Source organism: Setaria viridis, chromosome 7, assembly GCF_005286985.2.
Source record: "Setaria viridis chromosome 7, Setaria_viridis_v4.0, whole genome shotgun sequence".
NCBI lineage: Eukaryota > Viridiplantae > Streptophyta > Magnoliopsida > Poales > Poaceae > Setaria > Setaria viridis.
In genome coordinates, this window is record NC_048269.2 from 31,258,797 (window position 1) to 31,279,340 (window position 20,544).

Below are 20,544 nucleotides of genomic sequence, written 5' to 3' on the forward strand. Positions count from 1 at the left end.
AAAATTAACTTACCTTGAACCATGTGAAGGGTGTCTGTGTATCATCATTCTGCATGCTACTCCAATTAGCATATCCTTGGTTCTCAGGAGAATAGATCCTTGAACATTCACCTTTCAAAAGCAATCTGCAATTTGACCTTCGTGCTAGTCTAGTTTGTTTGGGGCCTGTAAATAAATATTTACTCTATTCTATGAAACGGGCACTGATTCGTTGTGGCCAAGCAGAAAGATCGATTATTAATTCCTTGTAAGCTTTGACGTTATGGTCGAGCAGAAGAGACGAACATCTGTATGTGGCCTACATGCTCCAATTCAGCTTTTGAATTGCACTGTAAAAGTCTATATGCTCTTCAATTCATCTTGTAAAATTAGGCTAAATATACAAAAAAAATATCTATATATGTATATGTTTATGCTCGCTGGTCTTCCTAACCGGACGCACAAGCCGACGCGACCTCATGCAGTCTTTTGGCTCTTTGCAGTGCACTGGGAGCAGGCAGTCGTGCTCGATCGATCACCTCGTCGGGCGGGGGCATGCACATGCATGTGGCCCTGCTGGCGGTGGCCCGCCGGCCGCCCAAGCTCACCTACCCGCGCAGCTGCTCGGCCATACCACGAGGTGCTTCTGATCGCCTCGCCTCGGCGTGCAGGGACAGGGATGTGAGGTTTGCCTGCCATTGCCGGATGGAGCCGTAGCACGCGTGAGGAGCTCTGTGCATCTTTGCAGGCCAGCCTTTGCCTGCGGCTGCGCAGGGGCTGGGGTAACCTAGCTATCAGTCTACCTCTCTCGCTCCTCGCGACGAATGTGAATGCCCCCTTCTCTCCTCACGGCTTAGCAGCCGCTTACTGTTACTAAAACCCTACGCACAGCTCGCACAGCCTTAACTGAGCAGTGGCTGACTGGCTGACTTGTAGGCCAGGCTAGCCTGGTCCCACCGTGCCGCCCACTGCACCAGTAACGCATGGTGATGCCCTGATGGGCTGATGGCTCCGTCTCTCCCTGCGCACAGTGCAGGTCTTGTCGACGATGGAATCCGATCGAGGCAAGATGCCGTGAGCCCGTGATCCAGCTTGCTCCTACACAGCTGCATTTGCTGCTCACTGCTCGTTTGCAGCATAGCTGTTGTTGCCTTGCGTGCTATTCGGTGTTCTCCTAGCTCCCAGCTTTGCAGACCTGGCCATGGCCTCGGCCTGCGTGCCCCGCGCCCCTGGCGCCATTCGAATCACTGGGGCTCACCGTGGCCCGGATGGAATCCAAAGTAGAGAATGGTAGCAACTCAGCTACCAAGAGGGTTGCTCTACTCTTGCGTGCACCTTTCAACAAAACACTCGGCGCCGTCGTATAGCGCGTCGCCTGTTCATCGACCCTTCCGCCTCGCTCCTCTCGCTTTCCTCCCTGACCTTCTGGCATTGAGGCTAGCTTGAGCGTCTCCTCGGCTCCTTCTCGTTCTACCTCCCCTCCCGGCACCGTTCTCTCTCTGTAGTATATATCCCTTGCAACTTGCTAGCTCATCTTCATCATCTATCAGCGCTTCACCTCCCACCACTCTCGTTCACCATCTTTCTCTAAAGAAGTGTGCACCGGGGAAGCAGAGGGAGGGCTAGCTTCCATTATTTGTGCCCTTTCATTCCGCCGTCCGTCGCTCGCCGGCCGGGGAGAGGACGGTGAGCCGTTCGTCTCTAGCCCTTCCTTTAGGAAAAAAATATACTTGATCGATTTGCTCACTGCTTAGTTGATTTCTTTTCCCAGCAAGGTTGACGAGCCGTACATTTCTTGCATTTATAAGGCTAGAGCCCAGGGAAAGGAGCTCACGCAGCTGGGGCGATGAGGAGGAGGAAGAAGCCTCCGGACGGACGGACAACCGTGGCCACTCCTGAAATTGTGGTGCGTTGTTTCTACCTTCTGTTTCTGCATGCTGAAACCCGTCCTAATTAACGAAAACACTGGCTATTAGTATTTAGTACTACTCTGAGATCGATTTGCCTTTACCATTATAGTTCTCTGGAGCCGAATTCGGATTCGATGGCATAGGAAAATAAAAAGGTTAGTATACACATACCAATTAAAATGCCATGTAAAGTTATTTTGTACGTGGAGATTTAGATGTATGATGTAATCATTGTATAATTTTTAAAAATTTTTTATTTTTATATTTTTTTTTAATTTTGCAGAATTACATAGTCGAATTAAAAATTTGCAAAAATGGCCTTGTATCGTCGGCTGAAACGGTGGTATGGGTCCTACCTACCGCCAAACGGCGGTAGGGGGCGGCAAGGCGATACCGCTCACGGGTCACCCACCGGATTAACTCCGCGTGACACCCAAGAAAGCTCCGTCATTTGAACTGGCAGTAGGAGCTTTGCTATCGTTAAAACGGCAGTAAGATCCTTACTGCTAGTTCAAATGGCGGGGCTCGTCCACTGTAAAATGCGACCACGCTCCTCCCCCTTCCCCCGCACCAGACCCTCGTCGCACTCACTCGTCCCCCCATCAGACCGCTCGCAGTTGTGCCAGAGAAAGAAAGAGGAAAGGAACAAAGGGAACTTTTTTTTATTTTTAACCTTTTTTTATTTATTTTTAAAAATAACCTCATCCGGACTTTATATGCGCGGCGTAACCCTTTTGGCCGTACCAGACCGCCTGGCGCGGCAGGAACACGCTGCCGCGCTGCATGCACTGGCGCGGCGGCCCCTGCCACGCTGGCGTGGCGAGTCACGGCGCCAGGTAGGCGCTGACGTGGGCGGGCGTTCGCCGCGCCAGCCCGCCTGGCGTGGCAGGACCTGCACTAACTCCACGCGCCGGCTCCCTTCCTCCTCCCTCCCTCCTTTCTTCCTCCTCCAGACTTGCTCGAGCCCGAGCTCCTTGCGCCGCCCCCTGCCGCCCACCCCCATATCCACCCAAAATCCGACGTTTTCGGTGGGGAAAAGTAGTGGAAATCGATCCCTAGTTCGTGTGGAAGGTATTCCCCTATTTTTTCTCGTGTTTTACCGTTGCATTTGGTAGATCAGAGGATGTTTAGGTGACTTAGGGTTAGGTTAGTGATTTGAATTTCGAATGAAATGCAATGGTGTTTTGTGTTAGATGATACGTAGTTCATACGCAATTGAGTCTCTGCCCGCGATATTGACGTGTAGAACTTGTCGATTTAGGTATATATTCATTGAATCGTATAGTGCAATGCATATGTGTATTTTTTGTTTGCAATTTGTCCAATATATGTAATGTGTGTAGTTGATATGTTGAATATGTGCAATGTGTAGTGTATATGACATGATGAAATGTTTGTATTTTGTAGATGGATCGTTTAGTTCGATTTTTTGATGGTGGTGTTGTGAAACAAAATGAGGAGTTAGAGAATATGAATGAGTCAATTGAATTCTTTGATGGTCCTCCAAGTTTTAGTGATTTAGTTGACCGTGTAATGAGAAAGTATGGATGTAAAGTGGATGAGATCAGTTTGAGAGGTCGTTTTGATTGTGGGAAAGCTAGAGCTCATTATGTTCTTATAAAGTTAGCATCCGATGCGAATTGGAAGCACTATAAGGATGTAGTGCACGAAGCTAATGTTGCATGTATGGAGGTTATAGTCAAAATTGTTCGTATGCTGGGCCCAAATGTTGTTCTGAGGGAGGAAGTGGCGGTAGTGAACCATAATGGTACCCAGGAGTTAGAAATGTTGCATCACGTGTTAGGTGAAACAGAACGTGATTTTAACTTGGCTATTGGCAATGATGATTTTCCCAATAACATTTTTGAGAGGGATGAAGCAAATATAGATGTTGATAATGTCTTTATGGGTTCTGAAGATTGTGAATTGGAGGAAGATGGGGTAGTAGGTGTGAAGGTAGAGGAGGAATCACTATTTGAGAGTGGTGGGCATCAATATGAGGACGTCGGGGTAGAAAATGAAGAGGATGGACCGCAATTTGACACCGCAACCGTGCATGATGTAGAAGGCATTCGTCGTATGGACGATTGTTTTTCTTACACCCAGTATAAGTTGCGGTTGTTAAAAGAACGTGATGTTGAACTGCCATCCGTTTCCAATGATAAGGACATCAATATGGTTCACAAAGTAATATGTGAATCTAGTATGGTGAATGTCGAAGGGACGTCCATTGGTGAGAGCCCAGTGATTAAGAAGGGGATGAAGTTCAATAGTCTTGAGGAGCTGAAGTTTTTCTTAGCTGACTACGCGGTGAGGTTACATAGACCTTTTAGCGTAGTTCACTCTGACAAGAACATAAGATACAATGTGATGTGCAAGCAAAGATGCCATTGGCGTGTATGGTTTCGGCTAATATCAAGCACCGGACAATGGAGAATTTTAAATATTGTGCAACCGCATACTTGTCGGTCGTCACAGCCGAAGCGAGAGCATGTACAGTGCATAGCAAAGTACCTTGGACGGTGTATCCTAGGCATTATCCGTAAAGACAGCGAGACATCGGTGCCATCACTCGTGGAGTCCATCTTCGTCTTTAGTGGGTACCGTGTGAAATATTCGAAGGCTTGGCGGGCGAAGCAACACGCTGTTGCCCTGCATTGGGGCGACTGGAAGGAGTCGTACGACATGTTTCCTAGGGTACTCTCAGCTATAACCTACTACAATCCCGGGGTTAAATGGTGCATCGACTCATGTGGCATGATGGTTCCTGACAATGGAGTTTTGAAGCATATACTCCAAAGGGTATTTTGGTGCTTCCCTCAATGTAGTGAGGCATTTTAACATTGCCGTCCTGTGATACTTGTGGACGGTACATTCTTGACTGGCAATGATAAGGGTACATTAATGATGACAGTTGCTGTAGATCCAAAACAACAGCTTGTGCCTCTTCCTTTTGCCTTGGTCGAGAGTGAGAATAATGAGAGTTGGTCATGGTTTATGAAACTTGTTCGGCTACATGTTCTTGGACCTTCACGGATAGTGTGTATGATATTAGATAGGCATCATGGGCTCCTAAATTGTGCGAAGGACCACATTGATGGTTTTCCACCGCTTGTGCATAGGTGGTGTACGAGACACTTTGCTGCCAACATGTCGCGTCGGCATAAGAGCAATCGTGTGATTGGAAAATTGAAGTTATTATGCAAGGTTCATACAGAGAGAAAATTTTGTGAGAAGTTAGAAGATCTAGTGAATGACTTGAACGACGACGCAAAAGAATGGTTGAAGGGTGAAATGGAGGACAAGGATAAATGGGCGCAGGCTTTCGATGAGGGAGGGATGCGTTGGGGTATTATGACCACGAACTACTCGAAATAACTCAACGGAGTTTTCAAAGGCATTCGAAGTAGGCCCGTTGCTGGAATTATTGAATACTCATTCGAAAAATGCAACGCCTACTTTGTGAACCGATGGCGAAAGACACGTGAAATGTTGGATCAAGGCTATAGAATTGGGCAAGCTGCAGATGATTATTTATCAGAGGCTGAGCTTAGATCCGTGCACCACTTAGCAGAACCGTACAGGCCAGAAAGGATGGTGTATTCGATAAGAAGTTACGGTACGACTAACATTGGGGGTGAGAGTCATGGAGGCCGACACTACAGAGTGGATCTGAACGAAGTTTCGTGCACCTGCAATGTTCCTCAATTGTTGCACCTTTTTCACACTTCATTACAGCTTGCAAGGCAAGAGGTCTTAACCATAAAAGCCCCTTGTACATGTCACCGTTGTACTCTAGGGAGCACACCATCAAAATATGGGAATCAAGCTTTCAACCATACCTTGATTCATCACAATGGCCCGCATATGAAGGGGTAGGGTACGTGCCTAACCCCATTTTGATGAGAAATAAAGTAGGAAGGAGGCAGAAGAAGCGTTTCACAGGCGATATGGACGTGTCGGAAGGGAGGCTTTCTGCAGATTATGATACTGGTGATTTTGATATTGACAAGTCGGAAAATCGTTGCTCCAAGTGCCATAAGATCATTAGGAATTGCACGTGCCGCAATAGAAAATCTAAAGGCACTAAATCTAGAGCGAGCAGTAATAGGCCGTGTACTTCGAACAATATGGTATGCGCGTTGCTTGTATTTTGCATAGCTATCATTCTATCTTTTATATAGTACTAAATTATCATAGTTACCGTACTTATCATATAATGAAGCTTTTTACTAACGATTTTGTTTGTTGTTTCTTTAGGATGGCGGCTCCGATGTACCCTCTTCTTGAGGCTGCTTACGACTTGCAGCACCGTGCCCACCATCTCGCGGACCTAAATGAGGTACTACATCAGTTATTAACAATGGTTGATAATTTTTGCTGATGAATGCATACCTTAGGATGAGAATTGCAAGATTTTCGTATGAAATGTTCTTATAAATTGAGGATGTGCCTATCGTTTCTATTCGCTTGTGTACAGTGTAAACAATTTCATACTGCAAACGTCATTTGTATCATATTTGTGTTACTTACCACTTTAGTAGCTCGTTATTCACAAATGGATTGACTTCTCATTTTTAATAATCTTATAATATTTTGCAGAATTTGACACCACTCAGGGCTAGGGTGCACTCACCACTTAGGTGGGATGAGCGGTACGCGGAGTACCTGCAGAGAGCAGGTTTCTTGGATCTCGTTGTTCAGGTCGTCGGGGGTCTCCCTCCAATGGACAGACCGCTGTTGACCGCTATGGTCGACAGGTGGTGTCCGGAGACTCACACGTTCCACTTGCCCTTTGGAGAAATGACCATCACAATGCAGGATGTGGCTATGTTACTCGGCCTTCCACTGGATGGGCAGCCAGTGACGGGTATTATACAAAATAAGAATTGGCGTGATATGGTCGAAATGCATATTGGGATTAGACCGTCAGAGCCAGAGGGCGGAGACAGCTCGAAGAAGACGTCCGGTGTCAGCTCGGCATGGTTGAGGGAGCACTTCGATGTGTGTCCTCCGGGAGCAAATGACGAGGTCGTGCAGCGCTATGCTCGAGTTTGGCTATGGCACTTTGTCAGTACATTCCTCTTTCCAGATGCAGCTGGGAACACAGTATCGTGGATGGTTCTCCCCATTTTAGGTCAGGTTTGGGAAAACATATCCGTTCATAGTTGGGTCTCAGTGGCTCTTGCCTGGCTGTACGGACAATTTCATACTGAAAATGTCATTTATATCATATTTGTGTTACTTAGCACTTTAGTAGCCCTTTATTCGTATAGTTGATGAGCCCTTTATTCTCAAATGCATTGACTTCTCATTTTTGTTTGAAACCACCTTTTTCATCAATGTCTATTTGCTTGTTGGTAAGTAATAATCTTATAATGTTTTGCAGGATTTGAAACCACTAAGGGCTAGCGTGCACTCACCATTTAGGTGGAATGAGCGGTACGCGCAGTACCTGCAGAGAGCAGGATTTTTGGATACTGAGGTTCAGGTTGTCGCGGGTGTCCCTCCAATGGACGGACCGTTGTTGACCGCTATGGTCTACAGGTGGCGTCTGGAAACTCACACCTTCCATCTCCTGTTCGAAGAGATACCATCATGATGCAGGACATTGCTATGATACTTGGTCTTCCACTGGAGGGGCATCCAGTGACAGGAATCATACAGAACAAGAATTGGCGTGACATGGTAACAATGCATATTGGGATTAAGCCGCCAGAGCCAGAGGACGGAGACAACTCCAAGAAGACTTCTGGTGTGAGCTCTGCATGGTTGAGGGAGCACTTCAACGTTTGCCTGCAGGGAGAAATGACGAGGTTGTGCAGCGATACGCTCGTGTTTGGCTATGGCACTTTGTGAGCACATTCCTCCTTCCTGATGCAGCCGGGAACACGGTGTCTTGGATGGTTCTCCTAATTTTGGGTCAGGATTGGGACAACATAGCACTGTACAGTTGGGGCTCAGTGGTTCTCGCCTGGCTGTACAGGCAGCTATGTGAGGCTTGCAGGCACACTGCGAGGGATTCAAATGTTGGAGGGTGCACCTATATGCTGCAGATCTAGATTTGGGAGCAAATGCCCATGGGTCGATCTTGCCGTCTCCGCGTCGATGTAAGTTATAATGGCGAATTCCCTTTTCTGCTTTAATGTTATCAAAAATGTTGTATCATGTGAATAATTAGACTTACTTGCAATTGCAGCCATGGCATCGAAACGATGCTCATCCCACATCTATCATGTGTGGAAGCATGTGTGGCCCGTTCGTGGCAATCCGGATAGGCGCTACAGGGCCTACACAAACGAGTTGGATGTTGTCACGCAGCACCAGGTAATTTGCTCACCAGAGTTTTTAAGCTCTATTATGTATAATGACATATGAAATAAGTATTGCGTACAATTTTTTGAAGGTTGAATGGAAACCGTACGATCGTCAGCACCTAAGCCAGATCGTATTTTGTGTGGGAAGTAGTGTGGGAAGCCACGCTTACCAATGAACAATCAACTCTGGGTATATGATCTCGTAAATTTTGAAGTAATAAATAAGCAAAATTCTTTCCCAAACAAGGGTCGTCCCTAATGGAGACCTCAGACGAAATTGGCAAGATGAGTTCTGAACCATCTTATCCAGACAGCTGAAGTGAGTGTGGCCAGCGTATCGTGGCTTATAGATGAGTTCTGAACCATCTTCTCCAAATGCAATGCCTAGGCTGCCAATACAAACATCTAAACGGAGCCTAGTAGAGTCAAACGTTCAGTGAATAACTACTCTGCTTGGCGTACATGTATTAATTTTTTCTGCTCTTAATGAAACCCTAAATCGGCGGCAAGTAATGGCGAAAATCCGTTTTGGCCATAAAGTTTGAGCAGTTCAGAAAAAATACGAAATTTTGAGAAAAAAAGAACAAGCACTCCAATAGGTCCTGCGGTAGTGCAGTACCCTAGCGGTTCCATTCGACATTCCTTCCCGACGGTTCCTACAGCGGCGCTGCTCCTCCCCAGACCGGCGGCGCGCCTCCTAGCAAGACCGGCGGCGTGGGCCCTCCCCAGACCGGCGGCGCCCCTCCTTCCTAGACCGGCAGTGCCCCTCCTCTGCAACTTCGTGAAGGTATCAAGGATAAGGATTAAGGTCTTAAGGAATTAAGGATTCATTGATTCAATATTTCAATTTCAAGGATTATTGAGTATGTGGCTATGTGCTGCAGAGTGCAGACTGCATTGCTGCTGTATGCATGATTCAAGGAGTTGTACTGTTGTAGTATAAATGGCTTGCTCGTATGGATGATTCATTGATTCTAGTCTTCTAGACCTTTGCAGCCAATACTTCAATAATCAGTACTATGGTCTTTGAGTATGGAGTATGGACAGAGTTTGCTATGCTGTTTGCTTCAATAATCAATACTATGCTGTTTGCTGACTTGCTGTTGCCAATTGCCATGAAATATGTGTTGAAAATGGTCAAATATGTGCTGAAACAGGGGAAATTTTTGCAAAAACGCTAATCCGAGCATGGGTGATGGAGAGAATCCGAGCATGGGTGATGGAGAGATGAGCATGGCTGGTGGAGAGCATCACAAGGTCTATATGACTGTGTATGGTTGTCACTTCAATCGTAGCATGCATGCAAACTAACTATATATTGTCTATCTCAGATATCAAATGTGAAACACTATTGCCGCCTCCAGATGATTGGAAAGTACGTTAGTGGATATTCACCTAGGCAGACTTACTTAGTGCATGAGTTGGGAGCGGGCTTTGTGTTTAGCATGGGAACCAAGATGCCATTGAACTCTTATCTCATGAATTTTCTGATTCGTTGTTTTCGTTGTGATAAGGAAGCTCTAGAAATTGAGAAAGGGGCATTCATAGAAATAAGACCCGTACGAAGGATCTGTATAATATGTCCAATACTGGGAAGAAACTAGATCATGGTGGATATCCCAAGTTTGAAGCTCTTGCGTATGTAAGGACGACAAAGTTCAAAGACCTAATTAATACCTCTATTGCCGACTTATGGGATAGAGTGAGAAAGGCTTCTGATGAGGATTTTTGTATCCTTTTCATGTTGGCATTACTGAACACGTTTTTAGCTCCTTCCAGAAGTGAAAAAGTGGATACAAGTTTTTTAATAGATCTCATGGATCATGAGAAAATAAAGGAGTTGGACTGGTGCTCATTCGTTGCCGATTACCTTATTAACAGTATAAGGGCATACCAACAGCAAAAAATTAAAGATGTTCCTGGATGTCTTCACCTTCTGCACGTAAGTTCAAAGTCATGTATATCTTTGCATGCAGCTTATATGCGCGGACTACGTGAAATATCACGACAAAGCACCACGAACTGATTTTCCACGGAGTATGCATATCAAGGATGCAGATCTGATGTGTGCGGCTAACCAAGTGTCACGTGTTAGCCTGAAGGTAATGTTACTAAGATTTATGTATGGTTAAGAAATTCTGTAACATGTGCATATTTCAGTACCGTCCTCATTATTTTCAGAATAGCAAGTCGGCTGACAGCATCCATTTAGAGAGCATGGACTCATCTCCTCAGATCTTTAGAAACAAAGCGAGTCTATGCTTGTATAAGAATGTGATTATTTTTCATACTACTCCCGGGGAGCTGATGTATGTGCCAATTGTTTTTTTCTCAGAAAGCTCGTGCAAGAAAGACTGTAACCAAAAAGCCAGTGCAAGGGTGCAGAATGCAAAAGTTCTTGATGACGTTACTCATCAAGTCATGAGTGTCATCAAGAATTATGTAGATGTCAGCCGCGCCAGCGTGGCGCTGACTTGGTGGCGCGCTTGACGTGCCAGACCACCTGGCGCGGTAGCACCTCTCGTACCGCCGCGCGACACCCTTCCTCCTCCTCCCTCCTTCCTCCTCTCTTCCTCCTCCAGCCAGACCCGAGCAGCACCTCCAACCCGTCGCCTCCTCCCCGAAACCTCCTCCAAATCCGGTGATTTTTGGTGTGGAAATTGATCCCCACATTCTTGGGAAGGTATTCCCCCACTTTTTTCTTGTTTTACCGTACCATTTGCTATATCGGTGGATGTTTAGGTGACCTGGTCTTAGGATGTTGTTTCGAATTTACTTTCTTATTTCACTAGCAGCTAGCGGCTCACGTCTCTCCTCCTTATACAGAGAGATCTCGCTGTTGGCGACAATGGTGCTCAGGGTGCTCTAGCCGTGGGTGTGGGTGTTCAAGAAAGATACAGATGTCACAGAATCACAGGTATGAATTTAACTCTCCTTTCTTAGATTCCTCAGCGTTTGCTGACTTAGCTCTGTTTTATGTGTGACCTGTTCACATATACCTGTAGGCTGTACCTCGCGAGGTGACCGGCGAGGAGGCCAGGAACGAGGTGGCTGGCAGTGGTGGGGTCATCATTAATGATGAAGCCATCAGGCAAAGTTCATGAACAAAGACGGAAGCTTTGCCTGGCTTGAGTACATCGATTACATCAACTTCCGAAGAAGTAATCCAGAGATGACTGATCCGGAGGTCATCGACGAGATGCTTCGAAGGAGATACGCTGTGGCTGATCAGGAGATGAAGATCGTGGAGCATCAGGAGGACGTGAGGGTCGACGAGGCAGCGATGAAGGCGAGGTTCGAGGACTGGATGAAGGAGTATGACAAGACCTACAAGAGTGAGGAGGAGAAGGCTAGGAGGTATGAAATATTCAAGCAGAACGCGATCAACGCCGACAAGGCTAACGCGTCAGTCCCACATGGTGCCCATCATGCACCTAACAATCTTGGGGACTGACCAAGGAAGAACTCTATCGTCTGCGCAGCCGTCAGGATGACTTTCCCTGGGAGTCCTACTTTTGTAGAATGAGCAAGATGTATGCTGAGGGTAGGGTAGATGGCGTTCCAGGAACTGTAGATGCTCATCAAGAGGTGGAGTGCACCGAGGCTGTGAAGCAGGTATACTTCCCTAATTATCCGCACAAGTATCGTTGTTCCTTAAACAGAAATATGCACCGGTAGCCACAATCAGATTTTTTTTTCCTATGGCATGCATGTTTAGGCTGCAGACAATCAGATCTTGTCATTCCCTTATTTTGATTTAGAATTGTTGAAGTAGTCTTTTAATTTTTTCAAGTGTTGATAGTTACTGAATTGAACATTTGTAAAGCAGGCAGGAACTAGTTTGATTTTCATCTCCTAGTCATTATATATGCAGCAGTAGCTGTGTACCAACCGCACCATAGGAGCACTGAACGTTGAACGAAGTCCTGCTGGGTTTTACTGTTTACATGAACAAGAATGCCCTTTTCTTCAGTCTAACATTCAAGCATGTGTGTAGGCGAAAGAGTCATTCAGTTTCCAATTAGCGATTAGTTTCTGTATTGATCATTTGAGAAGCAGCTAACAGCTCCTACGATCCCTCACTGCTCTTTGAAAATTGTCTCTAGCAGACCCCCTAATTATTGTTCATTTTTCACTCAGCTGCACCATATTTCTATTTGGATAATTCTGTAATTTCTAGCATTTTGGATGAGAACAGTGCTACAGGGAACTAAAAGCAAGGAAGGCCAAACAAGACGCAGCCGCAAGGAAATCCGAGCAAACCGCAGATGCAGATAATCTCTAGCCAGAGACAAGGTATTTCAAAGCCCTAGTCGATCTTATCCTTTGTTTTGCATCCAACATGTAAGGTTCTGAATTTCTAGGCCTCGTGTGAACAGCTCCATTCCTTTTCCCCACAAAACATAAAATCTTCCAATTTGCACGATCACTTGTTTGAGCATGTCTACAGAGCAATCCAGACTGGTCGATTAGTCTTGCACTTGCATTACGAGGTTAAATCGTGTGAACTAATATTATCAGTATAATATGTCTTCTGTTGCTTTACTTTCTTTGTAAAATTTTCCTTTTTGTAATATAATTTGCACTCATCAGACTTGAGGCTGATTACCTACTTCTTGTCGGAGTTTGCTTGAGTCTAAGCATTGCAAACATTGCTGGCTTCACCAAATATAACAAAGGTATCTTTTTATTGAGCAGTTCACTTCCTAGTGAAGATTTCTTGGTTGAGTTAATTTGCTCTGAACTGATTGACCTCTCAGAAACTGATGATTGATTCAGATAGACAGTATGTCAGTGTTTTCTATCAAAACTAAGTATAGTAGCTTCTGAAGACAATGATTTTCAATTTTACATGACTTCATTTCGTTCGATAATGTGCGAGACAGTCAGCTTCTTTGTTTGTTACCTTAGAAGTTTGGCATGTTACAGGAACAGAATTTCACCAGCTATTATGCTTGTTCAAGATCATCTCTTTGAACCTTCACTGTAGCGATCTTGTATTACATAGCATTCTGCTGTTATTTCTTATCAAAGGTTTAGGCCCTCCTTTACTTTTCATCTCGTACATGTCTCTATTGTTGTGGAAATAGAACTTTTAGCTTGAAAGTTTGCCACAACTTGGTGCAGAGCACGACTTGCACCAAGCAAAATCTAACATACTCCATTGCTATTATTATTTTGCAGATGCCAAGTAGAACATTCAGGCTTTCGCTCAAAATGCGCTCGCTTCCCGTGTCACATCACCGCTGCAATCAGCATTCGGAGTCATCTGAAATCCCACATGGAGCCATGGAGGTGCTTTCCTCTGATTGCAAGGATGAAAATTATTACTGTAGTGAGCACTGTACTTGTCTGAAACTGGTACCTGATGCAGAAATGCAGAAGTGATCATTTGTAACCATGAATTTTTTTATTTCTTCTCATAGTTTGATTTGATTCGCCAATGAAGATAGTACGATAGGCCTAACTACTGTACAGGTCTGTGCTGAAGATAGTGATGAGAAGGCAAACATGCTTCACTGCTTTCTATTTCTTTTCAAACTAAAAAGAAATAACAAGGCACATCATACTTCCAGAGGTTCATGTCGGGCTGGTCTTCGTTCATCGTCGTAATCACAGAGAAGGAGCTCGCATGTCTCAAGTGGCGAGTCTCTACTCGAGCTCGCAGCAGACTGTACACAAACTCCATGAGCTTGTCCTTGCACGCCGCAGGCTCCTCGCCTCCTCGCTTGGTCCTCCCTGAATCTGCTGTGGGCTGTGGCCTCTGGGCTGCGCGATCCTCCTGCGAAATTCCGGAATTTTGAAACGGGTAGGAGCAGCAAGGTTAATCGCAGCCGAAGATGATCGTGGCCAACGCCGCCGATAGATCATGCTCTCGGACTCTCACCGTGAACCGCCGCCCCGCCGGGTACTCCGATCTCCTCTGCCGTTGTGGTCCGATGCCCGCGCGGCTCAGAGCAGTGGAGTGGGGCTCTCGTGGTAGAGCAGCGCCTGAGCCAAGGACGTGACCTTACGCTTCCGGCTGGAACGGAACCTAGGGCGGGCGGCGGCGGCGGCCGTCGGTGCCGGAGGCGGAGCCGACCGGACAGGGTGCTTTATGCAAATATACGTTCAGGTATTTTGCAAAAGGACCCCTAATTTGGATCGTGAATAATAATCGCGATCCAAATAGGGGGGTTTTATGAAAATAAACCAATCCATAATTTTCAAAAAGACCCCTGATTTGGATCGCGCGATCCAACCCAGGGGGTGTTATGTAAATATTCCGGGGCAGCGCCGGGGAAGCCGACGAGCCCGCGCTGCCGGCGGCGACCTCCGCCGCATTGCGGCAATAAATCCCGCACTAGCCTTCGGATCCCACTTGCCTACCCGGCCGCTGCCTCCGCCTCCCCTGGCGCTCCGCTCACGGTGCTCGCTCCTCCGCCGCGTGGTTCGGCCGCGGCGGCTGCAGCTAGGCGGCTAGACCAGTGCCCAGTAGGCCTTCCCCTGCAATCCACCTGCTCTTCCTACTTTTTGACATATCCTAAATCTTGAAAAGGCAGATATATGCTTCTAAAATTACTAGTCCGTGATCTCATCACGAGCCGATGGACTCTGATTCAAACTATACGATTGATCAAGAATCATGAAGGGCACTACAGGAAAATGACACAGCAATAACCATGATGATGGCATGGCATGATAGTGCATCGTTCCTGCGCTCTACACACACCACATATATGGGGCTCAATTCCTTGCCACAATCAGGGCGCGTTTGGAGGAGCTCCGGCCGGTTCTGGCTCCTCCTGACACGTTCACTGTTGCATTAAAAGAGTCGGAGTCAGAGGAGCCACAATTTATGGCTCCACCGGCTCCTCCAAGGTCTGTGAGAGGGAGGAGGAGGAGAGAGAAAATCAGCTCTTGTGAACAGTATCACTACAGTGCATGAACAATAACATATTGGTGAAATTGGAACTAGGAGCTCCACCAAGCTGGCGCTCCCTGTTATTACTCCTAAACAGTTACCACAACTCCTATCCCGCATGAGGACAACTTGAGCAGCAATCTGGCCTCAAATAGCAAGCGGCCCGTATGGCCCAAAGTAGCATTTAGGAAGGCAATTAGATCAGCAAAGCGCCAAATCAAAACGCCTAGCAAATATGCTGATTTTGCTACTAACTAGTAGAAGAATTCGACAAAAAGTTTAACTGTAATAGGTATCAAGTCAATCGGCTTCGCAGCTTTAACCCAAAATCTTGCACTATCCTATCGAACCATCCATCACCGGTGTGTCGGAAGCTGCTCACCGCGAAGGAATGTGTTGATCAGCGTCAACCCTTCGGCAGGCTTGTTGAGGGGCACCAGGTGGCCTGCACCCCTGACCGTCACCATGCTCATGCCCTGGTACTCCACGAACCTCCCGGCAACCTGCATTCCATGATTCGCTCCTCATTTCAGGCTTTTCAGCTATCACTGATCGCAGATACGTTCAGTGTGCAAGAAGTTCAGTTCAGACCTGTTTGTCAAGGTACCAGGGTTGCCACTGGGTCTTGGTCGGCAGACCGAGTGCTTCCACACAGTACCGGGAGCCAATGACAGGAACCCTTCCATCCGCGTCACCACTGCATGATAAATACAGAGATTTAGACTACGGAGATGGAGAGTGATGGATGGGTGTTAAGCATCTTGGTGAATACTTGCTGTAAGATTGCAGATTTTCAGTCTTTTAGAGCATGTATACAATTGTGCCTTCTGTGAGTACAGAAAGGATCACACATTCACACCTGTAGAGCCAAACTCTGAGCCCTGCTTTGATGAGCTTCGAATATATTGGTAGGACCGAAAATACCGAGAAATTGTAGGAATTCAGGATAGAGTCACTGCATAAGAAACGAGCTTATGTTATATTTTGTGTGGAAGAATCGTGGGCAGTTTTAAGGCAATCTACCTGCAGACATGCCATTTCCCTGGAAGCAACCCACTGATATTTGCATGGAAAGCTTTCTGCACTTCCTGCTTGTTGAAGTAGTCCTCAGCATAGGATGAGTAGCATGGATCATAGCCAGAGAACATGTGTATCCTTCTCCTGAAGTGCTCCTGGCATTCCACAGATGAGCATCACTTTCAGAAGGATCTCTGACCCGGAACTGCCAGAATTAATGTCTATATTTCTTTACCTGATCATTCTCGAAGAATGCTTGAGCAGCAGAAGATGGTGAAGTCTGATTTAGAAGGCACTTGGGGGCATAGATGTTGTATATGTCGATCTCTCGGTACTGACTATAGGCGATGTCCATGGCGGCACTGCAATCATCAGACCAATTGGAGTTCTTGAAGTTGCAGTACTTTTTGATGCGGTCGTACACTTCATCCGATACAACTGCATGGCTCCAGGCATACTCAGCTAGCCCTTTCGAGTCATAGTAATCGTTAGTGATAGGGTTGCCAGCCTGCATTGAGTCCATTCTGAATGTTATGGTCGTGCAAGAATTGATTTCTTAAGCCCAAAACGTGAATCTAATTCTTGTTTCCATTCTTTCATGGTTCACGTGCCCATTTTAAATTCTGAAAATATGTATCTGCAACAAGTAGAAAACTTATCTAGTATCCCAAAGAAACTTTAAGTGTGCGTGTGTGTTCTTCTGGATCATTGGATGTTTTAGTTCGCATAATATTTCATTCCTTTCATGATTGAGAAAACTTCTAATCAAAATGCAATGTTTTTGAAATATTATGCACTAAACATTCAGATTTCAGACCACCAGAAAACATCCTATTCAAGTTCTGTATCTTTTTCTATCATGAAACAACTTATTTAGAATAAATTTTCATGCATCGTAAAATCTAATTTAAACCCTTACAATGAACCCCTTGAGGTTGATATATGCTTTGCCCTTCTTGTCCATGTTCCTCTCATAAACAAGCTCAGCAAGTTGTGGCACATAATGACCTGCAGCACACCGAAGTCCAGGTTTCTTCTTCAGTGATGTACAGACGACGTTTTGCAGGCATTTCTCCACACATGCTGTTGTCAACCAATGTGACCCATGAACCTACCACACTAGTTCTTTGACCACTCTTTATAGGAACATATGTCTGGAGATCCAACGAACCACTCAAAAACCAAAAAACTAAATGATATGCTCATACACCAAAATGAATTTTTGTACTTGGTTTCAAGAAAAGTAGAAAAACTAATTCAGTATGGGTACCCTTTGTGTTCTCAAATTCAAAAATCCAAGCAAAAATAAAAAATAAAAATTGGCCTGTCTTCTCTGTTCTGAAGAATTGGATGACAGTCAGCATATTGTGCGACATGAAAGCAAAGGCTGAAAATGATGCCTAGATTCTTTCAAAGTGCTGCTTTCTGATATGGCATTTTCTCTAGCTTGTGTGATCTATTATTCTCTTAGGAGATGGTGAACTATGGGTTGTCGCAATCGCCAACCCAGTGGAAAGCCAAGCTGTCAACCCGTTCTAGAAAGTAACCGGTGGTTTTTCTGAGTGGAAGTTCTAGTTTCTGATAAGATGGTGACACTATCTTGTCAGGCTCAGGCATACTTGGCATATTGAGAAACCCAAGCAAGAACAGAAACACTTGGCATATTGAGAAATCCAAGGAAGAATAGAAGGTTGGTGAAAGTCTGAGCTGCTGCCTTCCTTTTGGAATGTGGAAAAGAAGGCATATAAAGCTACACTCACATGCTTCACACCAGATTTTGTGTGTTCTGGATTCCTTCTAGCACATCTTCTACATTTCTCAACAGAGTCCAGAATTCCAAACCAATGCAAGGCTGCATAAAATACCTGCATAGCTCTCTCCTGCGAACCATGTGTCCAGAATTCCAAAAGAGCAAACCAAGGCTGAAACCTTTCATGGTTTCAGGTACAAAATACCTGCATAGCTCTCTCCTGCGATGTAGAACCCTCTGTCCTTGTACTCCGGAAACCTCTCTAGCCAGTTCACTAGGAAGCTATAAGCATCTTCAGCTAAAAAAAAGGTTACACAAAATCCATTTCTTGATCAGCAACCACATAACAACCGAAATTGAATAGAAACGCAAAATTTAATCTTTAGAAGAAATGTTGTTTTAGGGTTATTTTTATAGTATTAAAGGGTCAGGCAAAAATTTGTTTTACGATCAATTTACCTACAAAGTCATCATTCAGTTTGTCAAGGTCAGAGGATTTGTTGGTGTAGGAGAAGCCAACCCCGACAGGAGACTCCAAGAACAGCAGGTTAGCCTCTGGCAATCACAAAAAAAGACTTAGCATCGCGCTTCAAACAAATGTAACTGACTTTGAGCATGAAAAGAGAGCACCTTTGTTCCATGCGTATTCATTGAACATGAGGCCTGCTCCTTGTCTGACAACTCTGAGAGGCCCCAGCTCAGATGCAGCTCCATAGCCAATCGACGAGCAACCAGGTCCTAAGTGGTAATAAAAGTTAAAGCTGCTCGATAACAAAAGCACGAAAGGAGTAAGAACAGAAGTGCTAACATGAGACAAAGAAAAATTCAGCAAAATTGTCAGTAATAAATATAAATACAAATGATCGCAAATACCAAGAACATGAATCGACACACAGAAGGACAGAGCAAGAGCAAATGTACCATTAACCAATTGGCAGGCCATCACTGCTCAACAACTAAAGAAGCCAAGAACAGTGGTAGCAGCAGTACAGTCAGAATCTCAAGGAGTAGTAAAAGATCACTAGTTTCCAAAGACCAATGGAGATGAAAAGCTAGTTGAAGTTTTAACTTCTAAAGGTAGTACAAGGGAGACCTCCGTTGAGCCAGAGGAGGAGCGGCTTCTCCTCCGGCGCCGTCTGCGCCTCGAAGAACCAGTAGAAGAGCGCCCTCCCGTGCCGCTCGTTCACCGTGACGTAGCCGGCGAACTGCGACACGCTCGGGGTCTCCGGCTGGCCGGGGAGGCGCGCCACCCTGTCGGCGTCCCGCGAGCAGGAAGAGAAGGCGAGCAAGGCGAGAGCGGAGACGAGGCGGAGGCCGAGACCTGCAGCTGCCATCGCCACGGGTGGTGGCCTGGTGGGAGGAGATGGTTTGGGCGCCTCGGAATGCGCAACTGGAGTTCAGGTCAGGGGTTGGGCCTCTTGGTCTTCCTCTGCCCAGCCGCAATTTGTACACCCACCCTTCTTCCGTTGCAAAAGGCAGAGTTTATGGCCTGTTAAATGGCACACTGGCTAGAGTTTAATGATGAATTGTTGGCAACTTTCTCTTGACAATTTCAGGTGTTTGCTAAATTTCTCTTGCTTCATAATTTCCAATTTTATTTAAATCCGTCCGAGTCAAAATTGAAAAAAGTTTGGTTATATTATATCCTTTTACACTTGAGTCACTTGACACCTTATTTTCTTGAGCGTAAAGGGGTGATGTTAAGACTACACCCAATAGGAGTATCATGCACGTTAAATATCTGTCACGTAGAGATTTTCTACTGATGTGTCAAGAAAATTAAGCAGAGAGAGAGAGGAAGCGGTATGATCATTTTTAATAGGTACTGAAATGTCCATGTAAAAGAGACATTCTTCATCATGCAATTTGGCCTGTTCGTATCAACGTTGTCACGTGTTGAAACGAAGGGCATTATCAGAAATCACTCCTTTGACCGTAGCACAAACCTGAGGTAGACGCAATTAGACTTGGCACATTTATTATTCCTTTGAATGGTTGCGTGCCTATTTTCGTGCAAAGAGGTCCATGGTAGAGTGGATGGACAAACGTAACCCACCGTGGCCTCCAATTTTCACTATGCTAATCTACCACATCACTTCAAACTTTTTACCAACTGACGTGGCGTGCTTACAAGCCTCCAATTATTTGTCGTGTCTCTCTGTCAGTATCATCGTCAAAGCAAGCAGCAGCAAGAGAGGAAGATAAGACGTACGCCGTCGGCTCACACAGTAGTAATTGTTTGTCGTGGGCTTGAGCGTGGACGACCCAAATCATTAGCCCATGGGAGCTATTAAGGCCCATATGCGCAAGAGGTTCGTGTGCATGACACAGGTGGTGGTGCCCGTCAGCCCGTGTTGTTGCCACTCTGTCTCGCTGACGGTGTTCAAAACGAAAAAACACGAGGTCTTGAGCATTGATTCTTTTTTTTTCAAGGGCCATTTGCAATTCTGCAACAGGCCCACAACTTTAGTATCTAACTGCATGTTCACCCTCTTGTTTTTTTTCAAGTTTGTACTTATTTTCCTTATGTTTTGACCAAGTCAACACATCGTTTGTCCCTTGTTTTGGCACTTTTTGCCATCAAAGTAGGTAAAACGAGGGACAACGGTGTGTTGACTTCATCAAAACGGCAAATTGTGCAAAGTTGAAAAAAAAGAGAGGGCAAAC

At 45.6% G+C, this 20,544-nt stretch overlaps 2 protein-coding genes across 20 annotated transcripts; one reads left to right on the forward strand and one right to left on the reverse strand.

Moving 5' to 3' along the window:
* Nucleotides 1–683: 683 nt before the first annotated feature.
* On the forward strand, nt 684–13,781 carry LOC117863720 (protein MAIN-LIKE 2-like). 12 transcript variants are annotated; one of them, XM_072294881.1, is made up of 17 exons: nt 691–1,665; nt 1,751–1,885; nt 1,999–2,044; nt 3,297–6,022; nt 6,150–6,231; nt 6,492–7,026; nt 7,279–7,999; nt 8,089–8,216; nt 8,296–8,993; nt 9,364–9,463; nt 9,538–10,308; nt 10,542–10,889; nt 11,033–11,123; nt 11,212–11,821; nt 12,405–12,502; nt 12,800–12,885; nt 13,391–13,781. In XM_072294881.1, exon 4 carries the CDS (start codon nt 3,297–3,299, stop codon nt 4,728–4,730), a length of 1,434 nt encoding a protein of 477 aa, XP_072150982.1. In that variant the 5' UTR covers nt 691–1,665; nt 1,751–1,885; nt 1,999–2,044; the 3' UTR covers nt 4,731–6,022; nt 6,150–6,231; nt 6,492–7,026; nt 7,279–7,999; nt 8,089–8,216; nt 8,296–8,993; nt 9,364–9,463; nt 9,538–10,308; nt 10,542–10,889; nt 11,033–11,123; nt 11,212–11,821; nt 12,405–12,502; nt 12,800–12,885; nt 13,391–13,781. The 12 variants fall into 12 exon arrangements, 9 of the variants coding, with proteins under 9 accessions (XP_072150986.1, XP_072150982.1, XP_072150981.1 ...); XM_072294885.1 differs by having other exon boundaries at nt 684–1,665; nt 1,788–1,885; nt 9,364–10,308; XM_072294880.1 differs by having other exon boundaries at nt 9,364–10,308.
* On the reverse strand, nt 13,162–19,346 carry LOC117863719 (serine carboxypeptidase-like 26). Of its 8 annotated transcripts, XM_034747536.2 has the most exons (12): nt 18,971–19,346; nt 18,508–18,615; nt 18,337–18,432; nt 18,083–18,175; nt 17,047–17,135; nt 16,363–16,635; nt 16,134–16,282; nt 15,970–16,065; nt 15,702–15,807; nt 15,493–15,613; nt 13,777–13,988; nt 13,162–13,571 (listed from the first exon to the last, which is right to left on the reverse strand). In XM_034747536.2, exons 1-12 carry the CDS (start codon nt 19,209–19,211, stop codon nt 13,419–13,421), a joined length of 1,737 nt encoding a protein of 578 aa, XP_034603427.1. In that variant the 5' UTR covers nt 19,212–19,346; the 3' UTR covers nt 13,162–13,418. The 8 variants fall into 8 exon arrangements, with proteins under 8 accessions (XP_034603427.1, XP_072150978.1, XP_072150980.1 ...); XM_072294877.1 differs by having other exon boundaries at nt 18,341–18,615; nt 18,971–19,012; XM_034747539.2 differs by lacking the exons at nt 13,162–13,571; nt 13,777–13,988 and adding an exon at nt 14,802–15,069 and having other exon boundaries at nt 18,971–19,344.
* Between the last annotated feature and the right edge of the window lie 1,198 nt (nt 19,347–20,544).